Genomic DNA, 13,866 nt, shown 5'->3' on the forward strand with positions numbered 1-13,866 from the left:
AGGGGGTTGTTGTGGCAAATGCAGGGGTACACTCTGACCCACTGTCGCCTTGTTCCTTCTTTCTCCAGAGGCTCCTGCCAAGCCCGAGGAGGCAGAGGCTGAGCCGTTCACGGACTCCTCTTTGTTTGCACACTGGGGCCAGGAGCTCAGCCCCGAAGGCCGGCGTGTGGCCCTGAAGCAGTTCCAGTACTACGGCTACAACGCCTACCTCAGTGACCGCCTGCCCCTCGACCGGCCCCTGCCTGACCTCAGACCCAGTGGGTGAGCAGAGCAAGACGGCGCCCTTGTCAACATGCTGTGGGGAGATGGGGTCCCCGTAGTGCTGGGAATGGAGCCAGAATTGGGTGTCTGGACTCCTGGTCCCTTTTCTGCTTCAGCCAGAGTCTGTCCCCTCAGCCTGCATTAGGCAAGTCACTCTGTTCCTCCAGTAGCCTCAGTTTCCCCATCTGCTGAGTAAAGGAAGGGCTTTCTTCCGTGAGAGAGTTTGAGGATTAATAACCTAATTTACTCCTTAAGGGCACTAGAATCATCTGGCATTCTGGTTAATATGTCATTTTAACCCAATTAGTTGCATTTTTATGAACAATTATTTTTTTCCCACCGTAAATTAGTTTTTTAAAGTACATCCATCTTTCAGGGCTAACGAGTCATTACACCTGACAGAGAAGTCCGTCTTGACTTCTCTCTTTGTTACAGAAGGGTGTTTCTTTAAGGTTCAGTTACAATTGTTATTACTCCTAATTATTAAAAATGTGGGCACGTACCGCAGCCGAGAAAATCTCATTAACTTTTGCAAGCTCCCCCCACACCTTCTTTTCCCCTCTTTATCCTTATTTTTAAAATTTTCTTAAAGCTGCAGACCATAGTGAGCTTGTATCTGGAATCTTCCCCAAAAAGGGCTAACTGCTGGGTTTGGAGGCTACTGTTCTTTTAGTTCAGTTTCATAAACACTTATTGACTACCTGGTGAATACGGTGTAAGTGGATATAGGTACGTCTGTTTAGGGAGAACTTGGCTGGGCTACAGGGGTGGAAGGGCAGCTGAAGGTCTACAAAGAGAAAGAAGAGCATGTGTTCACAGAGAGGGCACTTATTAAGGACTTACCGTGCGCCGGTGCAGTCTAGGGGCAGGCAGAACACACAGGAGTCCTTGTCTTCACAGCGCTCTTGCTCTAGTTGAGGGGAAACAGGTAATACACAAAACAAGTGAGACATGTCGTGTGTTCAATGGTGATAAATGGAGACACAAGAAGTGGGAGAGGGAGACAGGACAGTCTGGGCTAGGAGGGGAGAGTTGAAGATTTTTAAATACAGGGTTTCTCTGTGCCATACTCCTCCTGCCTCAGCCTCCTGAGTAGCTGGGACTGCAGGTGTGCACCACCACTCCCATCTCTTTTCTTAGACAAAGTCTCTCTGTGTGGCCCAGGCCAGGCTTGAGCTCTCAATCTTCCTGCCTCAGCCTCCCAAGTTACTGGGATTACAAGCACATGCCACGGGGCCAAGCTTTCAGGTTTGTAGTGTTTGTTGTTATTGATGTTTTGTTTTGTTTAATGGCTTGTCAGAGAAGAACACTAAAAGGGTGATATTTGAACAAAGATCTAGAGGAGATAAGGAAGCAAGCAGTGTAGACACATGGGGAAAATCTTTCCAGGCAGAGGGACCATCACATGCAAAGGCCCTGAACTAGAAGCATGCTTGGCATGTTTCAAGAAGAAGAAGAAGGAGGCCCACGTGACTGGACTGGAGCGAGCAAAGGGGCAGTAGTTGGAGATGAGGTTAGAGGGACCATAAGAAGTGACCAAATAGGGCACATTTGGCATCAAGGAAGCTTTAAAAAAACCCAAAGGCCAGGACCGCAATCCTGACGAATTACAGGTTTCCAGGTGTGGCACTCGGTGTCAGTAATGTTAGATCCCCAGGTGATTCCAACAAGTGGCCAAGGTTGAGAGCTGCAGGAGGGGGGCTTTGCAGGCTGCCAACGGCATGCAGCTTTCACTGTATGGGCGCCTTTGGGAGGGGCTTGAGCAGATTAATAACATGCTCTGATTGTCATTCTTAAAGGCACCCTGTCAGCCATGCTGAGAGTGGATGGAAGGGGCAAGGGTAAGGCAGGGAGACCAGTTGGGAGGCTCTTCATGTCCAGGTGAGAGGGCTGGTGGCTTGGACCAAGATGGCTGTGGGGAAGTGCTGAGGCTGGGTTGGATCTAGGAATATCCTGAAGGTGACTTTAACTAAGTGCTACAGGGCCCCAGCCTGCTGGGAGTGCTGCAGATAACATGTTTGGGGCTGAGGGAGGAGCAGACCTGACGTGGGCAGGATGAGGAGGGTCCACAGGAGGACTTGGGGCCATGACCTTGGACAATAGAACCATAGATTTTGTAGCCAGATCTGGCATTAAACACAGGCCCAATTCAATACATTTTTGTTTAAATTAAGGACAAATAAGAAGGAAGCCAAGGAAAGGGTGGATCTTCCCGACTGCAACCTGCGTTAAAACAGTAACTGGCAATAGGCCAGGGCTGGACGCGTTGACGATGCCCTTCCCATTTGGCTCTCAGCAGCACTGCAGTGAAGGTAGGCAAGGCAATGGCTGACTGCCTGTGAGTCCAGGAAACCAAGGAGCAGGAAGATTGGCTGTTACGTCTCAGGGCACACAGTAAGTGCCTGAGCACTGCCTTGGCCCCATGTGCCCTGTGATGCTGGCCCCCGCTGTATTTAAATTTCTGACACACAGCACTGCCACTGAGAGCCAATGATGCAGCCCTTTCAGCCTTTGTCAAGAGGTGCCTTGCCCACTGACATTCCCCGTGGGAGAGAAATAGGAAGTTGGAGGGTGGAGGCCACAGAGGTCCTGTACCCTTTCTCAGATGACCAGGTCTCCCCAGCAAGTACAGCATGTTTAGAAGGAAAACCCGGCTAGGACTGCCTGAGTTTGTCTGAGAGAGGGGCTTTATGTGGATAGAATTCTGTAGTCTCCTCCAGAGCGGCTGGGCAGGAATGATCATCCTAATAGAAAAACCTTCCATATGAGGCTGGCCCAATAGCTTAGTGGTTAAGGCAGCCAGATCCCACACGGCTGACCATGGTTCCAATTCCAGCCAACACAGGGTGTGCGTGTGTGTGTGTGTGTGTGTGTGTGTGTGTGTGTGTGTATCCTCAGAATCTCAACAGGATGGAGAACTGGAGAAGGGGTTGTGGTATAACCATACTTCATTGGGGCTACTTTGTCCCTCTCTTTGTCTCTCTCTGGTGAGCACATGTGCCCTCTGGGAAGGAAGAAGGGAAGGAGGGGAGGAGGGAGGGAGGGAGGAAAGAAGGGAGATAGGGAGAGAAGGGAGAGAGGGAGGAAGGAAGGAAGGAAGGAAGGAAAGAAGGAAGGATGGAAGGAGGCTGTCCTGCCCAGAGCTTTATAGTTTATAGAGCTTCCGCACTTTCCCCAGAGGGTCAAAGTGACTTCCATCAGCCCCTTTTTCTAACCAAAAAATGTGAATGAGGAGATGCAGAGTTGAGCCTTCCGCCTCCTCAGTCAGGGCACATGCATTTGGAAAGCTCTGTCTGGCTCTGTTTCAGCTCACGCTCCAGACACACACCCAAGACTGGAAAGCTGTCGGTGGGCCACTCCAGACAAGTATGTGCTTAGGTGAAACAATGCCTCCCTTTTTCTATTCGTTTCCATAAAAACGCCCCTGCCTTGTACCAAGCTCATTGCTGGGCTCATCCTATTTATTCATGTTGGAAGCATCTTTACAATAACCTTTTCTCATCCCATTTCAAAGTACGCTGCCAAACATGTATGTAGTGTGAGCCATGTTTTCAGGCATGCATTTGGTACTATATTCTTCATTAACTCTGACTCCTCACAGAAACCTGAAGGAGATACTATACTAGACTTCATTTTACAGTAAAGGAAACTGAGGCACAGGGAGATTTTATATCTCCTGCCTGAGGTCACTAGTGGCAGAAGTGAGGTATGGGCCCAGTATGTATATAAATATACACACACATATATCCAGAAGTAAAAACATTTATTCAACTAGTTGTTAGACTTCATGAACTTATTCATTCAACAAACATTTATTGAGCACCTAGTATGTGCTAGGCACCCCACAAAGACAAAGCTCCTAGATCTTACACTGAGGTGGGATCCAGAGTGGAAGGTGGTAGAGGGCTAGGTGATCAGGTGGTCAGAGATCTCACTAATATCCCCTCCTCCCCGGGTGTAGGGGGAGTCAGCCTCATAGGTTTCTCATAGGCAGTGGCCTGGACTTGATCCGCTGAAGCCCTATCCATCCATGGCCTATGTAACAGGGAGGCAGGCCTGGAGGATGGCATCTGCAAGGAGCCTCGCTTCATGAATTTGACCACCTTCTCAGTGGAAGGACAGATATGGTACCAGGAAAGGGAGCAGTTTTCCAACCTCATCTCTGCAGAGATCACAGACCTCAGGGGGGCAGCCAGGCCTCTTGGCTTTGGGGGTAATCAAAATGGTGTATTCTCCCTGTGTGGTTGTAGCAGGTGCAGAGCAGGTCCTTCGCCCTTCCAGGTGGGAAGACCCAGGGGACACAGGGCACTGCCAGTTTCTCATCCATGGAGAACTCATCGGAGTAGTAGGCTGCTTGCTTCCTGGGCTGAGAAGGCACTGGGCCTCAGGACTGAGGGAGAGAAAAACTGCATCTCAGCTTGGCTGGACTTGGCTCCCTCTGTCACACCCCTGGCTGCAGGCGCCACATGTCCCCCGGGCATTCTCTGTGCACTTCTCCCTGTCCCCCACGTCTTCCTCTTCCAGGCAGGCTCCAGAATAACCCAAGAGGGACAAAAGAAAAAAAATTGAGTCCAGTCTGAGGTGTGGACTGGGAAGGTATATAACATTTGTTAAAACCCTCCAGCTGTACCTGAAGACCTATGTGTTTCACTGCATGTAAGTTAAACATCAGTGTTTTAAAAAATGAAAGTGTGAGGGTCAACGGATGGCATGGTGGTTAAAGCAGCTGAATCCCACATGACCACTGGGCAGTCTGAGTCCCAGACCTGGTAGCTTGAGGGACTTGGTGGGCCCTTGGATGCATGCCCAAAATCCAAGAGGAGAGTGAAAGAGAGAGAATTGTGGCATGGCCATCCCCACCTCTGGGAGGGATGCTTTCTCACTTTCCCTCTCTGTCTCTCTGTTTCTCTCCAGTGCATGTACACACCCTGTAGAATTTTATTTTTTAATGAAGGTTTGAGAAGAGATTGGGTAGTTCATTGAGGTGAGGAGGGAGGAGAAGGGAGGCTGTGAGTTACAGGGAAGGAGGATTGTGTGGGCCTGAGGCAAGCCAGGGAAGTCCGGGCAGTGAGGGAAGGGAGGGCTTCCCACCCCAGTGACAGTAGGTCAGGCAGGTGGCCCCGGGGTGCCATTGTAGCACTGGGCTCTGGCATGGTCTTTTCTGCTAGCCGTGGTTGTTACTTCCAAACAGGAGCCACAGGGCAGCCTAAGGGCTGAGTGCCTGAGTTAGTGGGGATTGTGGGTGTGTGTGGGAGAAGGGGGCTCAGGTCACCAACTCCAGCCTCACGTGTTCCCATGGCAACTCTATGACCTACCTCCAAGGCAGCTCAGGGCACAGCCTTGGGCAGCCATTGCTGCCTGTCTCCTGCTGGCAGATCTTCAGAGGCTCCCGAGCCTGGTTAGTAATAACTTTGCCTTTCTCTCCGGTGTCCCCTCTCTCCAAGGGGAGAGGTCTGGGTCCCTCTCTCCAAGGGGCTAGGTGAACTAACTCTGGGGTCTACAAGTGGGTTAGGGCCTGGGACTGGGGTCTGAGAGGATGGTAAAGAGAACTAGAATATTTTCTGCAGCCTTGAGTGGGGGCATAGGGACCCACCCACATATAAGCCCCAAGGAGCCCTTGGTCCAAGCTAGAGATAGCCTGTGGGATGGAGCAGGGGAGACCCAGGCAGCTGAGAGACGATGCAGCCACTGCCAGGGGATGGGGTCTCCTGGGAACAGGCGAGGCCTTTCAGAGGCAGCTGTGGGTGTTTGCTGCCACCACTGTAGAAATAGCCATTGTATGTGTGGATTGGAGGACCGAGGGTCTGGGTGAGCAAAATCATTTCAATGGTGCAGACTCCAGACAGACATCTGAGGTCACTGAACTTAGGGGCCAGCAGGGCTGACTTCATTGGTGTGTACACTAAGTAGAATAATGGCCTCCCAAAGAGGGCCACCTAATCACCAAAACTCTGTGACTCTGTTGTTACATGGCAAAGTGCAATTAAGGTTGCTCATCAGATGACTTCAGAGGAAGATCGACTTGAGCTATGTGGGCGGCTCCAGTCTAATCACGAGGTCATTTAAAGGGGGAGGCAGGGGAGTCAGACTATAGAGCTGGCAATGTGCTGGCTTTGCAGGTAGGGGAGAGCCGTGAGCCCAGGCATGCAGCAGCCGCCAAGCTGGGTAAAGCAAGGAAACAGATTCTCTCTCGGAGCCTCCAGAAGGGAACGCAGTCCCACCTGCATTCTGATCTTAGCAGCGAGACCTTGTTGGACTTCTGACCTCCAGTGCTCCGAGATGATAAATTTGTGTTGTTTGAAGCCGCCACATCTGTAATAAGCTGGTACCACAGTGATATTAGTAACAGGAAATTACTAGGTCATTGGGAAAGTCATGATGTGTTTTCCACTGCAAAAATGCGTCATGACTTTTCTGATGACTCACTAATACAGCCTGTGATCTGTTGCTCTAGATCCTGTGAATAGAAGGGCTCTGTGCTCTGTTAATGCTTTGCTGTTGCTGTTTTAAAATCTTAGTAATGGGACCAACAGGTAGTGTAGCGTTGGGGTGCTGGACATCCATGTGATTGACTGAGGTACGAGTCCTGGACCCAGTGGCTTGAAACCCAGTGCCAGGTGCATGTGCATGCATGCCCAAAATCACAAGAGGAGAATGGAGGAAAAGAGTTGTAGAATGACCATCCTCCCTGGAGGGTGATTTCTCACTTTCTCTCTCTCTGTCTCTCTGGTGAGCATACATGCCCTAGAGCAAAAAAAAAAAAAATTAATAATGGGGGCTGGAAGGTGGAATGGAGGTAAGGAGCAACACAGGAAGATTCCGAGTTCACATCCAGAGACCTCCCTGAGTGTGCTGGGCAAGTACTTGCCTGTGATCTGGAGCTGGCTGAGGCTGGGCTGGATCAGCATCGATGTCCTATTGAGGGTTCTGTCTGTCTACCTGTCTCTCTCTCACTCATGAAAGAAAGAAATATATAAACCTTTAACCATTTCTTAACAATCTTTGACTAAGGGGCATAACATTTTTCTTTTGCACTGGCCCCATGAATTCCATAGCTAAAATTATCTTCCTGTTGTATCGTTGCCTTCGAGATAAATAATCCTGGTGGCTGGTCCTGGGGGAGAAGCAGGTGGCTATGGGGGGAGCAGGTGGGATCACAATTGCTAGCCCAGCTGAGAATTGCTGTCCATCGGCTAACAATACACAAGGGCCACCACTTGCTCACAGGCTATGTGCCAATTGCCATTCAAACACTTGGTATGTTTTCCATTTCATTTTATCTTCATGTCTCTTTGAGGTAATTTTCATCATTTCTGGTTTATATAGGAGACTGAACATTTGCAAGGGTAGGAAAATTGCTCAAACTTCTACAGATGCTGTGGGGTAGATCTGGTATCTTTATCTGAATCTGGTGACCCCAAGAAACCACTGCATTCATGTGGCCAGATCCTGCCTAGGTGAACACTTATGGTTTGGGATCTTGGCTCTGTGGAGAAGACCCAGAGGTCACCCAGAGGTCTATAGGTGGTTTGTCCTCTACAAGGACAGCTTCAGGACAAGAGGGAAAATGGACATCCTGTAACGATACTGCTATTGTGTCAAGTGTGAACTGCACAAACACAGTTGGGGGATAATACTGTTTAATTAAAGCACTCTGGGAAAATACTCCAGTTCTTGTTAATGTTAGGATCATTATGGGCCAACAGTATGTTGTTACCCCTAAAGGAAATGTAATCTTAAGCTGTATTAATAGAAGTATAATGTCTTAAAAGAGGGAGGCGATGGTCTTGTTCTATTCTGTTACTCAGATTACAACTGCGGAATTAGCTTTAAGGCATATAGAAAAAGTGGAGCATTTGGGAAACAACCTAGGAGAGAAACTGGGTAACATGACAAACACTAGGTTTCTTCCTAGATTATAGAGTAGTAGCTAAAACTCGGTTCCTCGATTTCCAAGGCCAGGTCTCTTATTTATAAGCTGGGTGACCTCTCTAGCAGGTGGCCAAGCCTCTCTGTGCCTTGGTTGTCCTCTCTGTCAGTTAGGAGTGGTAATACAAAGCATGAATGAGCTAGAGCTCGTGGAATACTGTGACACTTCAACATGTCGTAACTGGGCAGCTTGCAGTTCCTACTCTGACCTGCGTCTCTGATCTGTGAAGGAGCTGACTTGGAGGATATGGTTGACTCTAACTACATGAAGGACCACCATGTGGACAAAGAACATAGGCCAGGGCAGGTGCCTTGGCAGCAGATCAGCAAGGCCAGGCAGGTCCTGAAGGAGGGGTCAGACTGAGAGTAATTGCTTCCCAGACCCAGAGTGCTGGGCATCAGAGGCTGCTCCTTGAGCCAGACTCCACTGGAGAGCAGAATGCCCCAGTCACCTACAGAACCAAATTTCCTCTGCCCAGCAAATCTATGGAACCCACCTCTCCCTCCCCAGGCAGAACTATAGAACCTGCCTTCTCCCTTTCCCCGCTCTGGCCCAGCTGACCTATGGGACTTCCTGCCCCAGGAGATCTATAGGGCCTGCCTTCCTCTGCTCAGTGGATTTATGGGGTCTGCCTTCCTCTGCCCAGTAGATCTATGGGACCTCTCCTCCTGCCCAGTAGATCTATGGAACTTCTTTCCTCCTGCCCAGTAGGTCTATGGGACTTCTCTCCTCCTGCCCAGTAGATCTATGGGACTTCTCTCCTCCTGCCAAGTAGATCTATGGAACTCTCTCCTCCTGCCCAGTAGATCTATGGAACTTCTTTCCTCCTGCCCAGTAGGTCTATGGGACTTCTCTCCTCCTGCCCAGTAGATCTATGGGACTCTCTCCTCCTGCCCAGTAGGTCTATGGGACTTCTCTCCTCCTGCCCAGTAGATCTATGGGACTTCTCTCCTCCTGCCCTGTAGGTCTATGGACTCTCTCCTCCTGCCCAGTAGATCTATGGGACTCTCTCCTCCTGCCCAGTAGATCTATGGGACTCTCTCCTCCTGCCCAGTAGATCTATGGGACTCTCTCCTCCTGCCTAGTAGGTCAATGGGACTCTCTCCTCCTGCCCAGTAGGTCTATGGGACCTCTCTCCTCCTGCCCAGTAGATCTATGGTACTCTCTCCTGCCCAGTAGATCTATGGGACTCTGTCCTCCTACCTGGTAGGTTTATGGAACTTCTCTTCTGCCTAGTAGATCTATGGAACCTCTCTTCTCCTGCCCAGTAGATCTATGGGACCTCTCCTTCTGCCCCAGCAGAGGCAGATCTGCTCTGCCCCACAGTCCTTGGCTCTAGTGGCCGCTAGCCTGGCATACCCACCAGCAAACCCATCACAAACCAAAGCCTGGCCCCTGATGTGGCTTTGCCACCAGAACCAGCTGACTTTTGCTCCCTGTAGGACTGTTCTTTTAGCTCCAAGAATGCCATTTTCCCTAGATCTCCACAATGTTTCAGGAACAAGTGGTCTCCCTGCTGCCTTTTGGTTGCTTACATTGTGAAAAATTCTTTTCCCTATTGTTCACCTTACAGTCTACATTGCGTATAGCAGATCCTTTCTCTAAATTGATAAAGTCACCTGAAAGGCTGTTCATTGACCTTCTGCATCTGGATGAAAGTTCAGTGTTTGGGATTGCATGTAGTTTACTTGTGCACCAAATTCTGTTCCCAGGTCAGGCCTGGCCCATTTACTCCCAGTTCTCAGGCGTATAGGGTCTCTCACACATCTAGGCCAGAGCTGGTATCTTTTCAGGTCCCTGGCTATACTATATATCCCCACCCTGCCCCGTTGCCCCTCTGGCCTATTGAATGATCCAGCCATATGGTTGTAGTCAGGCAGGGAGTAAATGGTCACCTCAGCGGTTCCATTCTCAACACGTCATGGAGCAACTACCACCCTTAGAGATTCATGGGCCTCAATTCGTGCCACTGTCCATTAGTTCAAATATTCATTCATTTGTCAGTTAGCCAGTCACCCAGAGCTTTCTGAGTTTCTAGTGTGTTGGGTGTGGTGCCAGGCCCAGGGCTACCAGGTGAGCAAGGCAGATACCATGTTTTACCTAGTACAACATGCAGTCTTGTGGAGACACTGACGTGTGTTAAATAATCACTTAAAGGAAGGCCAGCAGGTGGTGTGGTGGTTAAGACACCGGATTCCCACATGGCCAACTATGGTTCTAGTCCCAGACCTAGCAACTTGAAAATCATGCTGGGTGTGTGTGCTTGCATGCCCAAATTCCCAAGAGGAAAATGGAGAAGGGACTGTGGCATGGCCATTCCCACCAGGGAGTAATTTAATTTCACATTGCCCCTCCCGCCCCCATCTTTCTCCAGCAAGTGCATGTGCCTATGGCAAAACAAAACAAAACAACAGAAAAAAAAAATTGCAATAGAATGTAAGTGGCATGGAAGAAAAGCAGAAAAGGCTGTGAGAGTGTAACAGAGGATCTGACTCCACCCAGGAAGGAAATGAGTCTTTCTTTCCTGGGTTATGTGTGTGTCCTCAGGGAGTAAGGACCCAGACTTATGCAGCTGGCCCCAGGCTTGGCAGAGGGCAAGACAACATGGGACAACATGGTTCCAGACATCCTGAAGGGGTCAGGGCTCATCCTTTTTGCTCCCTTCTACTTGTCTTTAACAGTGACACGTGTCCCTGTCTGTAGTTTACCCACCCCACACCGGAGATGGTGTCTGCCTCCTGGCCGTCCTTTCTGCTCCCTGGATATCTGCTTACTGCTGTCTTAGGCTATCTTCCATTCAGCCTTCCCACAGGGCAGGGCTCAATAGGGTTGCTGCGTCCTTCCACATTGCACCGTCCAACTCTCAGAGCCCATGCGCTGTCTGCCCCCAGGCTGACGGCCAGCCCATTGATAGCTACATGGGGCTCAGGACTCAGTCCCCAGTTCCCTCAGTTGTGAATCAAAGGGTGAGGTCATATGGCAAGAGACACAGCAACTTTTATATATGGAGCCACCAGGGTTGTTTATCTCAAAGGTGACAATGTCGCAGGAAGACAGTTTTAGGCTGGGGGTGGGGGTGGGGGCTCATGGTGCTTATCATATTGTCCCTGGCCTCCTGGTAAGCATAATGTGTCTCCTCCTTTCCTCATGCAGAACTTGACCCCTCCTAATGGGTCTCTGGGTTGCTAGGAACACAATACCAGTACCTCACGAGCTGCATCTCTGGGTAGGCATGGAAAGGAAGGAGACCATCGTTTAGAGGGGTTAGGAGTGCAGGCCTCCCAATTAAATGAACTCAGGTTTAAGTTCTGGAAGATAACTTACTGTCTTGATTCTATTTCCCTCATACGTAAAATGTGGATGAAAGTGTTTACTATATAGGATTGCAGGAAGAAATAAAATGGGGAAAAAAGTAAAAATATCTGTACCTCTTTTAGCGTAGTTTATGGCATATTGTAAACACTAGGTAAATGGAACCATTTACTATTATTTGTTTCCAAGTAGTGGTGTGGAGTCCCTGGGCAGTAGGGGTAGCAATTACCACACAGCCTCGAAACTCCAGGGTTATGGAGATGCAGACACCAGCCACAAGGAGGGCGGTCTGGGCAGGCTCATGCCCAGTGAGAATTCCTGCATCACCTTCATCCTTGGGTTTCATAAAGTCCAGGAGACTGGGAGTTGGATTGGAAGTCTCTATAACCTGGAAAGGTCTGGAAGAAGCTAGAAGAGTACCCAAATGGGGCTAGAGGTGGATCAAGCAAATCCTGTGGGTGCAGGTAGGAGGGTGGGGGGGCTAAGACGTGGCAGCTGTGAGGGCCAAGAATGCCGTGCTGATCCTGAGGCCGGACTGTCCCCCCCACCCGGGGTTTATGCTCCGGGTAGTTAATTGTACACCCGAACACTTGTGTGCTGAGAGGGGATGGGCTCTCTGGGAGAAGCTCGGGAAGCCTGCAGGGCCAGGACATTCCCTTCCAGGGACTGGTTATCTGGTGGTGTCACCTCTCACTTGCTCTGAAGTCCTCCTCTGCACCCCCAGATCTTTGGCACAGTCGAACCGTGTTGCCAATGCGCACTGGTGCACAGACCCCATTCACATTCCACTGTATCTTCTTTCTAGAAGAGGTCTGCCTGCTCTTGTTGCTCCCAGTCAAGCAGCTTCCATGGATCATCTGCTTCAGTGGACTAGGACATGTGGATTGCTGAGCTCAAAGGGAGGGAGGACCTCAGAGTCCAATATGGAGGTGTCTGGCTGCTGCCCTGGCTCTTGTCTGGTGGTTAGGGTCAGGGTTGGCCTCACCTGGTCCTCCAAGGCCTTCCCTTCCTCTCATGGGTAATGACACTGATACTCTTGATCTGAATTTGCCTCTAAACAACTCCAAACCATCTCGGGGGAACTCTGCTGAAAGGCTCCCTAAGTTGTTGCTCCCCGCCCCCACGTCTCCTGGGTGCAGAGATCAATAAAGTGGCTTTATCATGACCATCAATTCCAGCTTATTAGACAGCCATGTCACTCCCCTCTCCAAAATGCCTTGTTTTTATGTCTAGTGGAAAATGGCTCGACTTTGAACAAGAATAAAAGTAAAAAGGGAACTTTTATGGCTTAATTTTACAGGAGAATGTGCCTCTCCTCAAAACGAGTGAGGGATCAGTCTTGTACAATTAGGAGATCTCCAGGAGCTCAGCATGGGAGGGCTGACTGCAGCTGCACGGCTGCTTAGACTCCCACGTCCTCTGGCCCTTACGTGCAGAAGTGATGGAGAAGCAGTGTGCAGAGGCCACACAGGGCAAGCAGGAGGGTGGCTCTGGGAGAGCAAGGGCAGGTCCTGGCAGCAGCAGGAGTAGGGCCCACCAGTAGGATCCACCTGAGCAGTGAGAACAGGAGATACAAGTCCTAGGGGCCAGTGCAGGGTTGATAGCAGGAGCAAGGGGCTAGACCCTTAGCACGTGCACTGGGCTTCCTCTTCCATGGCAGCACTTAGAGTCTATTCCTTTTGAAGGACTAGGGCCACCCTGTCTCATGTCCAGTGTCCTGCAGTGATGTCAAGGGCCATGAGCAGCAAACATGTGGCCGTGTGCCCAGATGCTCATCTTTCTCTTCAAGCCTCCTCCCCGCAGCCGCAGAAGTTCTACTTCCGGGTCAAAATAATAGGAACAGCCACTGTGTAGTTGTGTGGTATGTATGTGGGTGCTGGGGAATCTGAAAGGGAATGTTTTCAACAAATACCAAGGAAATGCCTGCTGTTTGCAGCCACTGTGCTGGGCAGTGGGCAGGCTGCCGTGAGCAAGACCAGGCTCTGCCATTAGGAATCATGTGATCTGGTCACAGCACGACCAATGCCCTGATTTGTGTGGGACTTCCAGGGCTGATACTGGGAAAGTCCCTAGCAAATGGAAATGAGTCAGTCACCCTGTCTAGTGATGAAGGTGTAAGGCTTTTGGTGGTGGCAAGGTGTTGGCTGGGAGGAAGGGAAAGTTCACCACAGTGAATTTGAAGAGCCTGAATTTTGTAGAGAAAACATGTGAGCGATCATTCCTTCTTACTCCTTTATCCTGTGACCAAGACACAGCAGAGAAATGAAGTGGCTTCATGATGCGTGACCAGGGGGTCACACAGCAAGATGGGGCAAAGCCAGACCAGTATGGGTGTCTTCAAGCTCCCTGCAATGCTCTTTCCC

At 50.1% G+C, this 13,866-nt stretch overlaps 1 protein-coding gene across 1 annotated transcript in view; it reads left to right on the forward strand.

Annotated features, from left to right (window-relative positions):
* The window catches only part of GALNT18 (polypeptide N-acetylgalactosaminyltransferase 18), a 385,132-nt gene that overhangs the window by 195,697 nt on the left and 175,569 nt on the right, over positions 1 to 13,866 (forward strand). The window contains exon 2 of the mRNA XM_006167428.3: positions 69 to 261. Coding sequence (XP_006167490.1) covers positions 69 to 261 — 193 coding nt within the window. The remainder of the gene's footprint in view (positions 1 to 68; positions 262 to 13,866) is intronic.

This window comes from Tupaia chinensis, unplaced genomic scaffold, assembly GCF_000334495.1.
Source record: "Tupaia chinensis unplaced genomic scaffold, TupChi_1.0 Scaffold144767_1, whole genome shotgun sequence".
NCBI lineage: Eukaryota > Metazoa > Chordata > Mammalia > Scandentia > Tupaiidae > Tupaia > Tupaia belangeri.